Raw genomic sequence first — 20809 nt, forward strand, 5'->3', positions numbered from 1 at the left:
TAAAAGAACAGCTTTTAAACATTTCTGTTAAGTTCTCCTCGCCACTTAAGAATTTCATCAAAGTCCCAACTGACATGCAACTCTCTGGGCATGCAAATATGGGCTCCATAGTGGTCACTGGCTGGGGTAGGAGCTCTAGGTCCCACCCCCTCTGCTTCAAGGGTATAGCTGATTAATAATAACATAGTCCTTGCGACTGCAGAATTGTGGGGGAGGTAGCAGCAAGTGGGAAATCACATCGTTGACCTCCAAGAGAGACATGGCTGAGCTCTCCCTGGTGGAATTCGAAATCTCAACTAGTAGAGCTATATCACACAATGTGTGTTCACTCTGTTATTGTTTACAACTCATGTCCTCAGTGATGTGTAATATTTTTCTCTGAAAATTGGAAGCGGGCAGGATATATTGGAATGCACCTATAGTTTCAGACCTCGGATGTGTGCTTTTAGAACCCTCACCCGTCTACAGAACCCCATATCTCCAAATATGAACACAAATCGTCATGTTGGATGTGTGCCCCTACCTAGCTCACTTGTTCATATCACTGCTACCGCATGTGGGCACTCACCCCTACCGCATGTGGGCACTCACCCCTACCGCATGTGCACTTATCCTTACTGCATGTGCGCATTTTCCCCAACATCCTCTTGCTGTCTGTTCTTTTCCCCCACCAGCCCATTCTCACGATCCTTTTCCCCCTACTGTCTTCTTCCCCCACTTTCTTCCAGATGTCTGCTCTTTTTTTCCCGCCCTCCTCCCTCTGCCGGTTCTTTCCCCAACCCGTCCTCCTCCCGCTATCCATTCTATATCAATCCTTTCACTGTCTGTTTTTTTCTCCTGACCCTCATCCCCTGTGTTGCTTGACACTTCCACCCACCACCTCCTGTGCTGGTTTTATACATATTGCACAGCTTTGTGGGCAGCTGTACAACATGGCTTAAAGGGTTATAAAAAAAAGCGATATAAAGTGGTCAATGCCATAGTGTTCATTTTTTTTGTTTTTTTTACTTTATGCCATGTTGCACAGCAGCTTGCGCAGCACTGTAAACATTGACAAAGCCGATAGATCTCACATAGACGAAACCTATTGGCTTTGCTAATGCTTGCTTTTACTTGGGACTGTGAAACACAGACTCGTTCTATTGTAACAGATATTTACAGTTGGAAAGGCGAACAAGTCTATACTTCTCCCATTCCCTATATTTCATTAATGTAGATCTAATGCAGAATTCGGCATTTGTATGTTGTCTCTGAAATGTGCAGTTTGATAATACCAGCTTACAGTATTAGCCTGCAAGGCATACTGTTACCTTATCATAACTTGTTTTTAGGTTTAGCCTGCACAGTGTTTGCGAAATCTATTGTAATTTTTTCTTTTCTTTTTACTTAAAAGGGGCTTAGAGCCCACCCATTACTTACCTTTACTTATCATTGAATGGCTCCCATAGCACTCTTTTTCTTGCTTCCTAATGGTCCACACCTCCTCTTCAGCCCTGGCTTTTCTCCGGGGCTTTGAGTGTTTGTCCCTGTTATGGAGCATCGACCAAATACTGCTCCCTGTGGCCAGTGTCCTTCAACTGGCTGCAGGCACTCCTTTCGTTTTTAGTTTACTCTTCAGCATGCAGTGTCAACCCCCTCCCCCAAGGCGTATCAGCCTCCCATTGCCCCCCAATGTATCACTTTCCAATTATTATTTTTTCAGTTTTAGTAAACTTTTACAATTTTTTTTAAAGTTGTCTGCATTTACTATGGGGTTTTAGACGGAACTTGATTTTTTTGTTGATTTCAACAAGACTTGCCATCCTTGAGACATGCCACCAGTTCAACATGGCCGTAAGTTTTGTGCTTCCAGTGGTGTTGGCTGTTCTTTTTTTTCTATTTCTGCCAGTGCAGAACGTAGGTGCTGCCATGATTGAACTATGCACGTGTAAGTTGCGCTTGTGTGTTACAGAGAGCAAAGCACCATGTATTGGTTTTTTTTTCTGAAGAGACCAGTTTGAGTGCTTGGGACTGGACTTGCAACCCAGGGTGGGATTTGAAAGAGACGCAAGAACGTTAGTAGGATAGCAGAGTCCCATGCCTCCCCACTTCTACCTTGGTACACTTTTCATGTTTTTCAAATATTGTTTCTCTACCACATAGAGTGGGATTTGCAGTATGTAGCCAGCCTTAGGTGGCACATTCAGGAGCTAATACCTCCCTGAGTTGAAAGGAATGTAGAGACTACACATCCCATCATGCAGAGTGATACTTGTTAAAAGGTAGTGTCTGGCGTGTTGTGCATGACTTTGGATTCTTGACGATTGATGTTTATTTCCGTTCTCACCAGCATTAAAGGTAGTTGTTAGCTGTTTAGAAATTCTCAATGACAGACACTGTATTGGTGTAAGATAGACTTGTATCCCCAGGAACATATGAAATGAAAGAGGAGAGAGAGACTGAGTTTGCCGCAGGGCAAACAGACTTTTCACTTGCCCTGGTGCCTATCTGCTTTCGAATACAGTCTGTGCTCTGTCCCAGGCACGAGACGCAAATGACAACACTATATCCCTCCTGATTTTATCAGAATAGTGTGGGGCTATGTCACTTTAGTCTGACAGCGATGATCTCTTTGCTTAATGTGGTATCAGGTCCTAGGAGTATGGTGTTCTGAAGAGGTTCTCGATAAGTTCTCAGTTACGTTACACAAGGACACCCTTGACCTTGCTGGTAGGTCGCTCCCCCATCACATAGCTCCGCCTGTGTGCCCTGCCGCTGCCGTAGAAGTCGAGGCCCTCCTCCACCCGCAGGCTACCACCTGCGCCTCATCCCTGGTGGCCAGTGGTAGGCCCTAGGTTTGTATCTTTGTGCCCGTTTTTTGCCTTCTGTCTCCCCCTCGCTGCCCTGATCTGTGCCCTCTTGCCTTCTGTCTCCCCCCTCGCTGCCCTGATTTGTGCTCTTTTGCCTTCTGTCTCCCCCTCGCTGCCCTGATTTGTGCCCGTTTTTTGCCTTCTGTCTCCCCCTCGCTGCCCTGATTTGTGCCCGTTTTTTTTGCCTTCTGTCTCCCCCGCTGCCCTGATCTGTGCCCTCCTGCCTTCTGTCTCCCCCTCGCTGCCCTGATTTGTGCCTGTTTTTTGCCTTCTATCTCCCCTTCGCTGCCCTGATCTGTGCCCTCTTGCCTTCTGACTCCCCCTCGCTGCCCCTGTTGTGCCGGTTGCCTTCAGGTGCCCCCACCGCTCCCGCCGCTGCGCGGTGAGGAGAGCGACCCTTGACCTTGCTGGTAGGTCGCTCCCCCACCACACAGCTCCGCCTGTGTGCCCTGACGCCGCTGCTGTTGAAGTCGAGGCCCTCCTCCACCCGCAGGCTACCACCTGCGCCTCATCCCTGGTGACCAGTGGTAGGCCCTAGGTTTGTATCTTTGTGCCCGTTTTTTGCCTTCTGTCTCCCCCTCGCTGCCCTGATTTGTGCCCTTTTGCCTTCTGTCTCCCCCTCGCTGCCCTGATTTGTGCCTTTTTGCCTTCTGTCTCCCCCTCGCTGCCCTGATTTGTGCCCTCTTGCCTTCTGTTTCCCCCTCGCTGCCCTGATTTGTGCCCTTTTGCCTTCTGTCTCCCCCTCGCCCCTGTTATGCCCGGTTGCCTTCAGGTGCCCCCACCGCTCCCGTTCCTGCGGCTGCCTCCCCTGTGGCCCCGCCCCCCTCACTGCCCATTCGCTGCCCCTACCTCCCGCTTCCCAGTTGCTCCTCCCTCCCACATCCCCATATATGGCAGCCGCTATGCAGCCGCGCAGCGGGTGCGCATAAGGCATGCCCGTCAGCGCCCGTCCACGCCCAGCGCCAGAACCCCTGGTCCCTGCACCCGCCACGACGACTGCCGCCGCTACGATGCCAGCACACTCCACGCTCTCAACCCCGGACGGACCCACACATGCTTCAAGGCCACCCCGAAACGCACACACGGTCCCTTCACCTGCCGGAACTGCAGCTACACCAGCCTCAGAGCCACCAAACAACCTGCCAAGAAAGACCTCAACCACCTCGGATGCATACTACTGAACACCCACTCCGCACGCAAACATGCCGTCGAGCTCTGGGACCTGCTCGACACTTCATCCCTGGACATCGCCTTCCTAACAGAGACCTGGATGAACGACTCCTCCGCACCAGACATTGCCATAGCCATCCCAGACGGCTACAAGATCACCCGCAGAGACCGCACCAACGGAGTCGGAGGAGGAATCGCCATCGTCCACAAGAACAGCATCAGGGTCTCGACCAGCACCGACGACACTCTCAGCACCGCCGAACACATGCATTTCCAGATCCACACAGACCCCCAACTCCACTCTCCAGAGGCACCGTCGTCTACAGACCCCCCCGGACCCCGACAGTTCAGCGACTCCATCGCCGATTTCATCAGCACGCACGCCCTCACCTCCACCGACTACATCCTCCTCGGAGACCTGAACTTTCATCTGGAGAACAACGACAGCAACTCGACAACCCTGATCGATAACCTCGCCAACCTCGGACTGAGGCAACTCGTCACAACGCCTACCCACTCCGCAGGCCACACGCTTGACCCCATCTTCTCCGCAAGCCCCCACGTCGACTTCAGCCACACCACCAAACTCCTCTGGACCGACCACCGCTGCATCCACTTTTCCTTCCAGAAACCCACCATACACCACCGCACCCAACAGATCCCTCGCCGCTGCTGGAGAAAAATCACCGAAGACCAACTACACACAAACCTCGCTCTCAGCCCACCCACGAACCCTCCAACAGCGACGACGCTACCCGCAACCTCAGATGCTGGATCGACGACTGCGCCAACACCCTCGCCCCGCTGAAGAACCCCCCCCCCCTCCACAGAGACACCAGCAAGAGGGCCAGTTGGTTCACCCCAGAACTCCTAGCCTCCAAGCGAGCCTGCCGTGAGCTAGATAAGAAATGGCACAGCGAACAGACTCCGACAGCCACGCAGCCCACAAGGACGCCACCCGCAACCACCATCACCTCATCAGGACTGCCAAGAGGACCTCCTTTAAAGACCGCCTCGACAACAATGCACACAATAGCAAGGAGCTCTTCAACATCGTGAAGGAACTCTCCAATCCCAGCTCCAACACCGACATCCCGCCGTCGCAAGCCCTGTGCGACTCCCTCGCCACTTTCTTCCACCGCAAGATAGCAGACATCCACGACCGCTTCGACACCCAGACAGCCCCAACAAACAGCAACACAACAGTCTCTCCGCACACCATCGACCACGACCTCCTGCTAGCCTGGACCAGCGTGAGCATCGATGACACCATCAAGACCATGAGCACAATCCACTCCGGCTCCCTGTCAAACCCATTCCCGCACCACATCTTCAACAAAGCCAGCAGCTCCATCGCACCCCATCTGCGCAGCGTCATCAATCTCTCCCTCGAGACCGCGACCTTCCCAGAGAGCTGGAAACACGCGGAGATCAACGCCCTACTCAAAAAAACCCAAGGCAGACCCTAGAGACTTGAACTTCCGGCCCATCTCTCTGCTCCCGTTCCCGGCCAAGGTCATCGAGAAGATCGTCAACAGCTATCCCGATACCTCGCAGAAAACAGAATCCTGGACCCTTCCCAGTCAGGGTTCCGCAGCAACCACAGCACCGAGACTGCCCTCATCGCCGCCACCGACGACATCAGGATACTGCTGGACAACGGTGAGACCGCAGCCCTCATCCTCCTGGACCATCTCACCGCCGCCTTCATCACCGTCTGCCACCGCACACTACGCGCACGCCTCCACGCCGTAGGGATCCGAGACAAAGCCCCCTGGAATGGACCACCTCCTTCCTCTTTGGCAGAACCCAGAGCGTCCGCCTCCAACCCCCCCCCCATTCCGATCCGAAGCCTCCGAGATCATCTGCGGCGTACCCCAGGGTTCCTCCCTCAGCCCGCCACTGTTCAACACGGGATTCCCGACCAAGCTCATCAAACGACTGCTACGCATCCAAAACGCCTCGGCACGACTGATCCTCGACTTACCACACCACGGCCACATCACCCCCCACCTGAGAAACCTGCACTGTCTGCCCGTCAACAAGAGGATCACCTTCAAGCTCCTCACCCACGCACACAAGGCACTCCACAAGACCGGCCCAGCCTACCTCTACTTTCCTTCTACACCCCCAACCGCCAGCTCCGCTCCGCCGACCTCGCACTCGCCACTGTCCCGTGCATCCGAAGAACAACCACCGGCGGGAGGTCCTTCTCCCACCTCGCCGCCAAGACCTGGAACACCCTCCCACTGAACCTACGCCACAGGCCCAAGACCTGCTGACCTTCAGGAGGCTACTGAAGACCTGGCTGTTCGAGCAGAAGCCCCCTCCCCCCCCCCCCCCCTCCACCCCCCCACTCGGCACCTTGAGACCCTCAGGGGTATGTAGTACACTCCACTAATATTGTTTGATTGATTTGATTTTTGTTTTTTTAGGCACAATGAGCTCGTGATTTGTTCAGAATCGGAGCATGTCGAGCCGAGACTCGATCCCAGTTCCCCAGTCGGTAGCTGTGGCTGTTACACCACATCCTCTCCCCAGGAGAGGGTTGCTTGCCCTCTTTCCCCCCCCCCCCCCCCCCCCCTCCCGCTAATTTAAGGCATATTGCACACGGGCACGGGCTTCTGTGTAGAATGTTTTAAAGTAAATAAAAGCAAAGCAATATGATGAGGTCAATGTTGGCCGTGCCATAGCGCTTTGTTTTTATTTACTTTAAGCCATGTTGCATAGCAGCCCGCGCTTCTTTACAACACAACATCTTTAAAAACATTAGCAAAGCCAGATCGCTTCTACAGAGCTTTTTGCCTTTATTAATGTTTTTTAAAGATGTTGTACAGCAGTGCGGGCTAATGTGCAGCACAGCTTAAATTAAACAAACAAAAGCACTATGAGTGGTCAACTCTGGCTGCACCATAGTGCTTTGTTTCTATTTACTTTCAGTCATGTTGCACAGCAGCTCACGCTCCTGTGCTACATCTTTAAAAAAAACATTGACAACGCAAATAGGTCTTACATAGACGTAACCTTTTGGCTTTACCAGTGCTTGTTAACTATTAAATTTCTTTTCTTCAATCATTTTGCCATACCTTGTGATAGTTTTAATCTTAGCATTGATTTAGAATTGTCCTTGTCTGAAGCAAAATTGGAGGAGCAAGGGTCTGGTGCAGAATGCTCAGCTAGGTCTTTAGTGCTCAGACTGAAAGTGGCATTATGAATTATTCCTGTGGAGTGGCGTGTGGAGGTGGGGTTAAGGTTTCTGTGTGTGATGTCTACGTTTGTGGCAGCTTTTCTGCTGGTGTGACTATATCCGCTTTAAACGCCTTACTGTTATGGAGCAGTCATTCATGTGCTGCAAATGCAGGACTCATAAGCTTGAGTCCAGAACATAGCTACCTGACTGTGCAGCAGTCTGTAATAGTCTCCCCCTTCTGAGTCCAGTTTCAGTATTTCTTTGTAATCCTAAAAATCCTTGTGTCCTTTCTCCCATGTGCAGGGTATGGTCAACATATTGCCAATTTCTGGCTATACCGAACTTCTGCTTGGATCCCTTTTTAGGTCTCGCGTGTAGCATTGCAGCGCAACGCGCTGCTCGCTCTGCGAGAACTCTTATAATGAAGGACATTTCAGAAGGGGGCTTTAAGCCCCGCCCCTCATTTCCATTGGCTGGTGTCACCATTTATGCTAAACGGTGGCCTGCCTTTGGAAATGAGCAGTGTGTGTTGCCTCCCTTTCGCCTTTTGGTCCGGCCCATCCGGACTGGATCGCCTGCTTCACGGCTGTCGTGAAGCAATTTCTTATCAAGGAGGCGTGAGATCCAGTCCGGATGGGCCGTCCCAAAGGAGACAGAGCGCCGCGTGTTTATTTTTGCATTGCGCTTTCACTTGCTGAAAGCGCGATGCAAAAATAAACAGCGGGAATGGCGACCACCGCGCGCTAGAATGGGCTGCAACCTGTGTACTTTTCAGAAGCGAGAGGAACACTACAAGCGGCTGCTCTACGAAGTCGCACAGGTGAGAGTGTGCAGGGCGCTGCGTTCCCTGGGAGCAAGGTAGCTAACAGGCTTGCAAAGTTATATACCAAGTGTTAAGAGTTGTGCACTCTCCCTGTGTGGGGTCCAGCTGTGATCTCCGTGCACACACCAAGGGCGCCATGTCACATTAACCCTGTAGCGCAGTATGTGGTTTAAGAAAGGGTTGGGGAGTGATGAGGCTCTGGAGTCTAGTCAGGGATACTCCTGCAAAGGCGGATATTATTTACAGTTTACATTTGGATAGTCCCAGGTCTTTCTAAAATATGCCAACTTTATTTCCAAATCCTGGTCGATGTAGGATGCTCCAGCAAGTGTTGGCATTGTGTCACTGCTCGTTGTTATGGTTCATTGTGTCAGTTTGTGCGTAAAGTGCATTACAGTACATCGATAGCCAGGTGATGGTGGCGCTTTGTGACCAAATATTTTCGTTGTGTTGAACTCTGCTCGGTGCGTAGTTTGGGCACTTGGTCCATGAAAGAAATGCCTGCGGGGTATTGTTTTGGAAGTACAGAATGGTACGTACAGTGTGTGTGCACCGAACCATTAAGAACACGTGTGCCGTGTGCTCATGGCGCCTTCCCGCCTTGCTCTGGTGGCATGTGCAGCAGGAGGCGAGGCTGCTCTGAATGAGGGGGACATGCCTCGGGGGCCCGTCTCTTCTGTATGCATCTGTCAGAGGGGTGACAGATGCATGTTGACAGAGACTGAGCGCGCCCGGCTTCCGGAGGCACTGCTGGTGACAGGCGCATGGCGGGGAGCACCTTTCATTGCTGGTGGTTCTCTGGCCCAGGGCGGATAAAGTGTTCATCCCTCGTGGAACAAGAGAAACATGAATTGATCAAAACCTGTTTTCCATCCAGTTGGCAACAGCTATTTACAAAGCATACTTCCTATTCGAGATTTCGTAGCTGGGTGACGTGCCACCGATTCTAAGCAGTGGAGTAACACAAGGTGATCGGGGTGGGTGGGTGGGTGGTGATAGGGGGGCGCAGAGTGGGGAGGGGTCCAAAGTATTGCATATCTCATAGACAGATACTAGAACTTGGGCTGATTGCCCCCTCCCATGCGCCGCAGGGCCCGCATTATGCCCCTGATTTTGAATACTTCGTGTAATTTTATTGGTAACTCTCGGGATAACTCGGTGGGTAGGATGATTACTGCAGAGGGTGTTGCACGCCCTGCATGTCATTGGTTGGGAATCTTAACAGAACCAACTTTAATTCGTCATTCTGAGGCCTACAGAGAAAGTAGTGTTGAGCAATAACAGCTGTTTTTAATAATCAAATGCAAGCAATTGAGCTGTGGCGGACACTGCGTAAACGCCCAGTATTATTAAAAGTGCAGGCAGTCATGCACTGTGCTTGAATTACGTTTTTATTTTGGCACAGCTCCCTTAGTTCATGTGCATTCAGTGTGGGTACCGACTCTTTTGTCTGGTTTCACTGACAGAAGTCATTATGCAGGAGGTCGCCGGCACTGGCCTTTCCCCCTCTGCTGAGCCACGTTTTAAATCTGTGGAGACTGCTGCGACCTGATCTGTAAACTACATGTAACTGACCTTCGTGTTTCACACCACAAAACCTTTTTGTTTCTAGGATGAGCCAGTGCAGTGCTGGAATGTTTCAAATATCAGCTGGGCCTTGTCCGTATTTTGTGCCTCCATTTGATGAGTAAAGTTTGCCACCATAGTTAAAATCCACGAACGGAACGACGATAAAAACGGAGACCAGCTCAACAAAGACTTCAATTGCTTGTAATTCTCATTACGATGATTATTAAGCGTCATTAAAATGCAAAAGATAATTTGATTACAGTATTTCCTGTTTCTTTTTGTTTCTTGGAATGTCTCGATAATGTTCTTAGTAGCAGAGATTCACCTGTTACAAGAAGCTGCCAATGTTGCCATGTACAGAAACTGAGTCACAGGCTGATCGAGTGGATCACCTAGGGTGACGCCATTGAGTCCGGGGGGGGGGGGGGGGGGAGCCCGGATGACAGTTCATGTCTCCTGCTCCCAGAATCACCAAACGGTTATTTCCCAGTCCTATATTTAATTCTATCCCTGGAGTCTACTAATGTTCACCTCTTCCTCAATTAGTCTTCTCCATTTCTCTCTCACGACCTGGCTTTACTACTTCCCTCTCTGCAGCCCCCTTCTCTCAATGCTCCTCTGTCCCTCGCCATCTTTGCCCTTGCACTGTCCCACACGTGCCCGCCCTCTATATGCCACTCGCTGAATGTATCCCTGTCAAGCCCTGGGGGGGCGTGGCCTGACAGCATGGCCGGCTAGTCTCATATCCGCGTAGCTCCTGCCCCATCAGTCGAAATCCTACTCGAATCCTGGTGGAACTGTGACCCTTTGCACACCAATTGGCATCGGAGCACCCCCTGGCCCGAGGGTCCCTGTCGGGGTGTGAATAGACGGCCCGCTGCCGGGGAAAACAACTTCAGACCCCCGGAGACACGGCGGAAAGCCGATAATTAAGATGGCGGCCCGGCCTGTCCCGAGAGATTAAAGGCTGCTGTAAGCTGCTCCGGATTAATTATGGGACGAAGACTTGAATCTGGGACCGTCCCACCCTATCTCCTGCCGCACACGCCCGGATTCATCACTGGTGACGTCGCGGTGTCCGCGCTGCCAGGCGGACATTTGGACTGAGAAACCCAGGCTCCTGTTCTGCGGGTGAGTCTACCCCCCCCCTTGTGAGGACACTAACTGTAGCGGCTGGGCCGTGCGGCGGTAACCGGCGGCTGGGGCACTCACTCCACGGATCGGTGGAGGCGCCGTATGCCTGTGGAGGTGGACTGGGGCGTGAATGAGTGGCCCGTAATGGAGATCGGGCCGGGGTTGACCGTTGGCGGACCTCTGACGTTGAGTGAGGTGGACTGAGGGGCGAACCACCTTGCTGTGACATATTGTCCCGGATTGGGGGTAGCGCAGGGTGATTGCACGGATATCCTCAGGTTCCGGTTGGTCCCTGGGCCGGCCCTTGCACCCTTAGCCAACGAGTGAGAGGTCCAGAGGGAAAACCTTGCAACGTTTCCACTCGATATGGGGAGAGATTGACCCCTTAGAGGAGCACAATCCAATAAAATCATGCAATACACGGTACCGGGCCCAACCTCCTCTGACCGCATTAGACCAGATCCTAAACAGGTGCCCCATCAGGGATCGGCGGCCCGCAACAAGTCCGACATTTTGGAGGCCATACGAAAATCTCAAGTGGCTCTGAAGTTGAAAATGGATGGGATGGCCATGGACATTAACCATCTGCGCCTGGATTTAAGAAAGGTGGCGGACCGAGTTACTACTACTGAAGGGGACCTCGGCACATTGCAGACCGAAGTCCAGCAACTACGTGCGACAGCATCGGCACTAAGGAGCACACTGCCCGTCTCGGAGATAGAGCAGACGACGCAGAGGGGCGGTCAAGGAGGAACAACCTCCGATTTTTGGGCTTTCCAGAAAAGGCGGAGGGGCCGGCGGCAGATCTATTTCTGGAGGAATGGATTGACTCCGCCTTCCCAAACATCAGGCTCTCTAGGATGTTCGCAGTAGAAAGGTCCCATCGCTCCCTCGGTCCCCCACCGGAACCGGGGTCCCCACCCAGAGCTCTGATCTCTCATTTGTTCAACTTCAGGGACCGGGTCACGATTCTGCAGTTTATTCGTACAAACGGTCCGCCCAGGTTTGAAAATCGTGATATTCACATTTACCCGGACTACACCAAAAAAGTACAAGACTTGCAAAACGACTTCCTAGGTGTCAAACGACGATTGCGAAACCTTAATATCAAATACAGTTTAATGTTTCCGGCCCGGCTCCGCGTAAAATATGCGGACAGGGTCCATTTTTTTGGTACTCCGCAGGAGGCAACGGACTGGATGGACTCGATGGGCCTGGCTGGACAGGACCAAAATCAAGTCTGGCAAGAACAGAGGAGATGGAGTGGTCGGCAACGGAACCAACAGCGCCACACTGGAGAACAACGACCCAGGCTACGGGACTTATCGGACGGAGGTCGCATCATGGAAGGGCCGCATAGCACCCTACAAACGGAGATGGAGGCGATCCCGACGCAGAACCAGTTTTCCCCATTGTGTCTGGTACAGGAAGCTCAGTCGGAATCGGAGGGCGCCGCCAGCCCAGTCGATGGGGGCTCCTGAGTCACTTGAGGGCCAGTTAACGAACTGAAGCGCTGGGGTAACTGGTCATTGAAATTGTAAGTATGGGACTTGGCCCTGATGGGATTTGACTTCGATACGGAACACCTACTAGGGGGCTCCTAGCCCCAAGGACTGCAGGGGGGGACTGAAACATCACTGAGGGGGTGAGCACTATTCCGCCAATCTACAGTTCAGACACTCCAACTGTAGTGCGCTGAGGCGGCCTAGCTAGACCAACAGTCGGGCGGGGACACGTGTTGCCAGACAGCTTGGCTGTATACCAGAGATGGGGGGGGGAGGGGGGTATTTTTCTTCTTGTGAACGTTCTTCAGATTATAGTTGTTGATTCAAGTTGGGGGGGAGGTGTGATCTAGGGGAGGGTGACAGCTATGGGGTGGAGTTCTGAGTCCTCAGACCAGGGTTGGGTTGTGAGAATTAAGTACTACTGCCTGAGAGAGGTGGGAGGTGGGATTGGTAGTTCACAATGTTACCTTTTATCGTTTAATACCGGGACTGTACTATGCCGTGTCACCAGAGATCCTGGGAGACTTGAGCACGAGGGGTCACACTGCAACACTATTGGGTTCCCCCCCACATACGACGGATGTCACCGCACCAACAGTTGTCAAACTCATGCCAGGCGACAAACAGAAGTATAAACTCATAATGTGGAATGTTAGGGGGCTTAACAATGTGGTCAAACTGATTCGGGTGGCAACGTATCTCAAACGATATGGGATAAAAGTAGCCCTTCTTCAAGAGACGCACCTATGGGGAGACTGTCTTAAATATGTCCCACGCAGGTGGCGAGGCCAGTTTTTTGCGACCTCCTACTCGGGGTATGCTAGAGGGGCGCTTATATGGTTGGCACCAGGAGTCCCCTTTAAGGCTGTAAACACTAGACTAGATCCAGACGGGAGATATGTGGTGGTGGAGGAGACACTAGATGGGTGATGCATGTGCTTGGTAAATATATACGCTCCGAATAGTGACGATGGGGAGCTTTTGGGAAAGGTCCTGGGGCAGTTAGATTTAGATCCAGATACAGAGCCGATTGTCGCAGGAGATTTTAATTGTGCCCTTGATGGGGAATTAGACAGACACCCCCCCCCCCCGCCCCCCAAACTGGACGCCAAACCTAAAGCGAGAGAGGCTATGCGCCAGATGCTCCACAACTATCACTTGCTGGATATATGGCGACACCGCAACCCCTGTAGTCGAGTTTAGTCATATAGTAGACTAGATTATTTTTTGGTTCAGATGGCGTCTGCTCATCAGACAAAGGAGACGCAGTATCTGGCCCGCTATCTGTCCAACCACTCCACCCCCCCTCCCCCCATCCCCAGATCCCCCCCCACCCTCCACTGATAACGTATACTTTGGGCCGGCAGAGATCCAAGGTACCTTTATGGAGACTAAACACCGAGGCTTTTAAGGACCCGTCCTACAAAGATGTGATAACAAAAGGGCTAGCTGACTATGTTGATATGAATTGGGGTACGGACAGCACTAGAGCGTTTGAATGGGATGCGATGAAGGTTGTGTTGCGGGGTGGGGGGGTGTGTGTATGTCCACGGAGGCGGGGGTTAAGAGAGTGCGGGAACGGGATTTACAACGCCAAGAGGAGCGCTTGGCGGTTCTGGAAAAAGAGCTTCCCACAGACAGGGAGGGGCCGGCTAAGTGGGCGGAACTACGACTGAAGATAGGGGACATCTGGGACTCACTGGGAAAATATAATAGAACCACGAGTAGACGCCGATGGTACACGAAGGGGGACAAGGCGGGGTGCCTACTGGCGCACCTGATTAGGATGGAGACACAGCCTCACCTGATTTTGACAATTAAAACCGAGCATGGCCAAATGGTCTATTCACAACATGAGATCAATAGGGCATTTACCACCCATTTAGAAAAGATATATTCTGAGCCCTGACCGCCCCACAGGTTGTGGAGGCCTACCTTGCCGGGGTGGAACTGCCTTGCCTCGACCCAGAGAGTCAGGAGTCCTTGGGAGGAGATAAGAGCGGCGATCGCCCATTTGAAGACCGCTAAGTCCCCCGGTATGGATGGCCTCGTGGCGGAGCTCTACAAAGAATATGGGGGGGCGTCTTGATTCCTAAACTCCTGGAAATTACTGTGGAAGCCGGCGAAAACGGCATACTCCCAGATTCCATGCGCAAAGCGCTGATCGTCATGATACACAAACCGGGGGAGGATCCCCTGCTCCCCAGTTCGTATCTGCCAATTTCTATGCTAAACGTGGATCTTAAAATTATTAGCCAAGTGCTGGCAAGTAGGCTCCTCCCGTATCTCAGGCAGCTTGTGCATGATGACCAGTCAGGTTTTATGCCAGGTAGGAATGCATTAAGGAACATCTGTCGTCTCGCACAAGTTATGCAATCGTTAGAGGGTAGTGCCCAACAGAGTACCTTGGTATTCCTAGATATCGAACAAGCGTTCGACTTGATCCGATGGGAATACTTACGGCAGGTGCTTCTAAAAATGGGGATAGGTGAGGGGTTTGTAAACTGGGTGAAACTACTCTATGCTTAACCTATGGCGAGGGTTTGCATGCGCCGGTACGTCTCGGATGCAATATCAATAGAACGGGGGACGCGACAAGGGTGCCCGCTCTCCCCCTTGCTGTTCGCCCTGGCAATAGAGCCATTGGCATATCATCTTCGTGGGGTGCACCAGGGGCAGGGCATTCAAGTGGGTGGTATGGAACATATTGTATCGCTGTATGCCGACGATGCATTGGTGTACCTGCGCCAGCCGACCCAATCCATGCCGATACTGCTTGCGGTTTTAAATCCGTTTGCTAGGGCCTTCGGACTTTACATTAATAAATTAAAATCACAACTATATGCGATTGGGTCGGTGGACAAGAGGGACAGAGTCCAGCTCCCTGAGATGGGGCTCCCATGGGTATCGGACACACTGAGCTATCTTGGGATATGGATAAGTAGAGATGAGGACACCTTTTACCAGCACAATATGGGGAGAATACTCAGGGATCTTCAGGGCAGTATTACCTTCCGGAACACACTCAAGCTCTCATTGATGAGGAGGATCGCTTTGATAAAAATGGTGGTTTTGCCTAGATGTCTCTTCACTATGCAGGGTTCCTTCTTTGAACTCCCACATCAGGTATTTAAAGAAATGGACTCACTGCTCATACAATTGGTATGGAACGGGAAACGTTGTCGTGTCAGCTTAGAGGTCATGAAACGTAAGTGGGGCAAAGGAGGTTTAGAAATTCCAGATTTAGAACTCTATTACTTTGCATCACAATTACAGCATGCCATAGCCTGGTTGGACACGGACTCCTCCTGGGAAAGGTCCCTACTGGCAGACACGTATGGAGACCGGCAGTTAGGTGCACTCCTTTGGCGGGCGGGGGGGCCACGGGAACAATGTCCTCCATTGATGCGATTACTAGCTGCAATATGGAACCGAGTGGTCAGGAGGCTTATCCGGGAGCGGCCATATGCCCCAGAGGCAGATTTCTTGGTTATGCCACCCTTCGCTCAAATTGAGCGGGTTATGTCGACTGACAAATGGAAGGAAGGGGGCTGCCTAATGTTGTCTGACCTATACCCGGAAAACAGATTCATTACATATCGGGAGGCGGTAGATACCTTCTGAGTTGGGATCGGGGCAATTTTGCAATATGCCAAAATAGCGGCAACGGCACAGCAATTATGGCCTACGTTCCCAGAGGCCCTGGGGCACACTCATACCTTGGACAGAGTAACAAGGTGGACGATTGCCATGGATGTGCGCTCTTATCTCCTATGTTTTATTCCCTGTAACCCTAAACGCAAGACGAGCAGGTGGTTCCTGGTTTTGGGGCTTATAATAGCTAGGCGGCGCATAGCGATTCATTGATTAACTCAGCAGGGGCCGCTGCTGGCAAACTGGAAAACAGACTTGAGAGAGTGGGCACTGGCCGAGGAGGGCCATATGCGTAGCAGTAGAAGAGATGACAAACTCTACCTGAGGTGCTGCTGGCATGGGGGATGATGATCCAGGAGATAGCGGGACAGGCCCCACATTCCACACAGGTATCACTAGATGAGGAACATTCCACTAGGGTGATGACCCACAGTCAGGAGGGGAGACCGGAGGAGACCCAAGTCGGTTTTTAAGATAAATGGACCTCAAGTTTAATGGACCCGGTACGGGGGGTGGAGGTGGGGGGGGGGGGGTTTAGGGAGGGAGGGGGTTTAGGGAGGGAGGGGGTTTTGGGGGTTTGCCTTGTTACAGTTTGGATAACACAAAAACAAAAAACATGTCGGATCGGAAAACTACTTTGGAGGAGAGTATATGTCTAAATTCCTGAGTCTATCATTGGAATGTTCATTGTGTCAGCTGTTGTCTCTGAGATATGTAGCCGTATATGAATATGGTCTATACCTTGAAAGAACAAAATCAATAAAGAAATTTAAAAAATGCCTGTCAAGCCCTCTTCGTCTTGCACCCTGTTGTCAGCTCCTCTGCCATTCATCTCCAGCCAGCTCCTCGTGACGCGCTATCCACCCCGCTCACCCTCTGCCTCAATGCTTGATCTGCCTTCTTGACATCCATTTCAAACCCACAGAGGAATGAGAAAGGCGCGCAATTCATTAAGCAACTATGGGGTTCGCATTGGTTTTCCTTCATGCACTGCCTTTCTTTTTCACTCCTCCTTGTATGTCTACATGCTTACATAGCTTTCTCTTAGCAAACCAGTATAAAATGAGCATTTGCAATGCAATAGGTCTCGCATTTACACAAGTTGGAGCTATTGGCATTGTAAATGACAATGCGTTTTATTAATGTTTAAAAAACCAAAACATCAGCAGTGGTGGTCGTTCCCATGTAGATCCGCGGGCCATCTGTTCGACCTTGAGGGCATCATTCAGCTTAGTGATCTTTCACGGTATCACGGCTCTGCAACGGTATCAATATTTTCTAATTCGGCATTGGCCGACTCAGCCCGAAATACGCCCTCTAGTCGGTAGAAAGCTGACCACTTTTGAAAAATGGCTTCTTACTAGAGAGTCGGACCGAAAGCTGATCACTGACTTGTACAAGATGATCTGCCCGCTGGTCACTTCGCGCCCCTCGGACGGTCAAAAGCGCTGTGAACGAGAGTTGGGGAGAAGCCTCTCAGTGAAGGATTGGCAGGCTATATATTAGAGGGCCAACCACACGGCCAGGAACACTGCCAGCAAGGAAACCGCGGTGAAGGTTGTTACTTACTGGTATCTGACTCCGGTTAGGTTAAATAAGGGCAATCCTAGCCGTAGTCCCACTTGCTGGAGGGGATGTAATGAGGAGGGCACCTTGACCCATTTACTACGGGAATGTAGTGAAGTGACGGGTTACTGGACAACAGTCCTTAATGACATTGACAAACACTTTGAAACCGAAATCCCCCACTTCCCTGCCTATACACTTCTAGGGCTGCCCAATGCAATCACATTCCCTTTGAAGTCTCTCAGGGGGCGAAAGATGGGTCTGGCCATGGGCACGGCTGTTCAGCACATTATATCGCTCTGGGGAACACTAACTCGACCTACCCACATGGGCTGGCTGCATAGAATATGGTACACTGTGGGAATGGAACGCATACAAGCAACCCTCACGCAGTCTACGGCATCCTTTCACACGGTCTGGCAACCTATCCTATCACTCCTATCAACGGAATTTAATGAAGTCACCTGCCCCAAGTATCTCCGTCTCCCGCGTCTCACCGACACACTAACCTCCAGAACCACTCCTGACATTCGATAGAGGGTGGTGCTCCCGTGTGAGTGCCTTAATAGGTACGACACGGCACACCGGTTGGGGTGGAGGGGGGCTTCTGGGGGGGGGGGTTGTTATGGCTTGCCGTTTTGGGTGGGGGGGGGGGATGAGCGAATAAGCAGGGGGAACCTCGACCCCGCTTACGCCCATGGACACTCAAGACTTCACTGAATTACTGCTCTAAATAGCGGTTGTGGAGGGGTTGGGAGGGTACCCGGGGTTCATCCGCCATGTACCTGCAGAGGAATAGAAGAGCCTTGTAATGTATTTGCTTTTACGTCAAAACTTAATAAAACAAAGTTAAACCTAAAAAACCAAAACATAAATAAAAGGCATTGTCATTTACAATGTCAATAGCTCAAACTTGCGTAAATGCGAGACCTGTTGCATTGCAAATGCTTGTTAGGTTATGGTACTTGTGCTATTTATTGTTGAAATTATTGTTTTAAAGGGTTTTGGGTCAGCCTCCTTCAGTCATTGGTTTGTTTGGCCTTGGCATCTTCAGCCATTGACATGTGATATTGTCAATCACATCTTGGATCGGCCCATAGGAGTCACTGCTTTCTGTTCGCTGTTTAGATGTCCTTCCACCTCCAGTGCATGATGGACTATTTTATTTTACAGTTTGCAAGTGGTTCAGCAGCATTGGGGAGCACACACTGCAAAGACATCTGGAAAAAAAAAACGGATGTTGCAGTAAAAAAAAAGTAACCAGTGATCCATTTTTTCAATGCTTGTGCCTGCACTTGCTTCCCAGTACACAAATACTTGGCATTAAAAGCCACAGATGTGAAGACCCACTTCCTAACAAAGACTGTCAGCGACTGCATCTCACTGTCAACTAGTCTAAACTAGGACCATAGATAAACACCCCTAACAGTGCTTGTCTAATCTACTACTCAGAAAAGAAACGTATGTGCTAATGAGAATCAGCATCACTTTATCACTGGTTGACCTGTACTCCCAAACATTTTCAGGTTTATTCTCAAAGCTACTTCTGTGGCCGTACCAACAATTACAAATCACTATCACCCTGAGAATTCCCCAGTGATATTGGAAAAAATCGATTTTTTTCAATATTAATGAAGGGATAGCTGATTTTTTTTCTGTTTGGGGTGGATTTAAGGCTGCGGCCCGTGGACAGATGATAGCTGCTTCCGCCAGGAAAACCAGGGCACAGCTTCAGCAGTCATAGGACAATGCTTCTAAATTTGAGGACTCTTTATCACGGGGTCAGTTGGAACAGGCCAGGAAGGCTTTTAGAGATTTTGTTTGTTTTTGAAGAAATAAATAGCTCTCAGACCTATACGGTACAAAAGGGGGTGGTTATGGACGGAGCATCAGAACCAATCAAACCCTCACACCCAGTCAACAGATCTGGGTTTGATCCATCACCGTTCTTTAGCCCACTCTGCCACCCCAGTTCAGACATGGCCATATGCAAATCAGTCTGACCCTGTGCCTCATGGGAAACAGTTCAGCCCGAACTGCCAAGCCATGCCTTCCCTGGACCGGAAACAAGCTTCCTAGGACCGGTTTCTGGCATTTCAGCCGCCTTCAGCCAGGCTTGCTTGAATCCAGTGGCAAAGTGAGCAAGGGACTCACGTCTGAGCATACCCTGCTACCTTACGGCGAACAAAGCAGTACAAAAGGGGCTGGTGATGGACGGAGCATCAGAACCAATCAAACACTCACACCCAGTCAACAGATCTGGGTTTGATCCATCACCGTTCTTTATGCAGAAGGTGTACGAAGAAAATCAAATGGTTGGAAAGATGTTAGCTTGGTCAACTAGGGCCCGCCAAGAATCAGCCTGTATTGTAGAAATAATTGATCCAGAAACTGACGTTAATAGTAACTGATAGAGCTGATATCGCTCGAATTTTTGCTGATCATTTTCAACAAGTATACACTGCAAAATATTTGTATATGATCCAGGAGTATTTTGATTCACTTCAATTACCAACTATATCCCAGAGTGTAGCCACGCAGCTTCAAAAGGATATTACAGAGGCCGAGATATTGGCAGTTATTAAGACTTTGGCTGGAGCAAAAGCTTGTGGTGAAGACTGAATTCCCATCGAATTTTATAAAACCTTTGTGAACGAGTTGACTCCATTTCTGAAAAAATTATTTGATTACATTAATACGGGTGGGACAGTATCTTCAGAATTTAAAAGGGTGACCGTAATTAGTTTAGTAAAAAAGGGTAAACCATCTAATAATCTTAACTCATTTCGACCGATTAGTCTACTAAATGCTGATTATGAAGATCTGGGCCCAGCGTTTGTTTTTGCAACAAAGGATGAAATTCATTATGACCAAACGGGGGTTTATAGTGGGTCGTATGATGACAACAAATACTCGTTTTTTGATTCAAGCTTTAGATTATTTCAATATTAATAAGACACCAGCCTGCTTCATGATGGTAGATGGTAGATGCCGATAAAGTTTTTGATTTAGTTAATTGGGACACCTTATTTTATGCACTGTTTAGGTTTGAGATGACGTCTTCAGTAATTGCTATGCTTCGAAATATTTATCACGGGGCGCAGGCCCAGATAATAGTTAATGGGGCACCAACATTTTTAATCGATATAAATCGTGGGACTAGGCAAGGTTGTCCCTTATCACCCCTTTTATTTACTTTATTTATTGAACCTCTCGCAATTAGAATGCGAGCCAATAGGAATATTAAAGCCCCGATCGATGGAATGGCAAAATTAAAACTTTTCGCTGATCATGCCATTCTGTATCTGTCCCCAGAAAAATCTAATCTGCAGTCAATAATGGCAGAATT

General features: G+C 50.4%; 1 protein-coding gene across 7 annotated transcripts in view; it reads left to right on the top strand.

Moving 5' to 3' along the window:
* RMND5B (required for meiotic nuclear division 5 homolog B) overlaps positions 1 to 20809 on the top strand; it is a 103374-nt gene that overhangs the window by 60596 nt on the left and 21969 nt on the right. For 3 of the 7 annotated variants that reach the window (XM_085618365.1, XM_085618366.1, XM_085618363.1), the window contains exon 10: positions 9645 to 9864. The exons of the other annotated variants lie outside the window; for them this stretch is intronic. In XM_085618365.1, coding sequence (XP_085474491.1) covers positions 9645 to 9723 — 79 coding nt within the window. In that variant the 3' untranslated portion in view covers positions 9724 to 9864. Of the gene's footprint in view, positions 1 to 9644; positions 9865 to 20809 lie in introns of those variants that run through there. 7 annotated transcript variants of the gene reach the window in all.

This window comes from Triturus cristatus, chromosome 7 (genome assembly GCF_964204655.1).
Source record: "Triturus cristatus chromosome 7, aTriCri1.1, whole genome shotgun sequence".
Classification (NCBI taxonomy): Eukaryota; Metazoa; Chordata; class Amphibia; order Caudata; family Salamandridae; genus Triturus; species Triturus cristatus.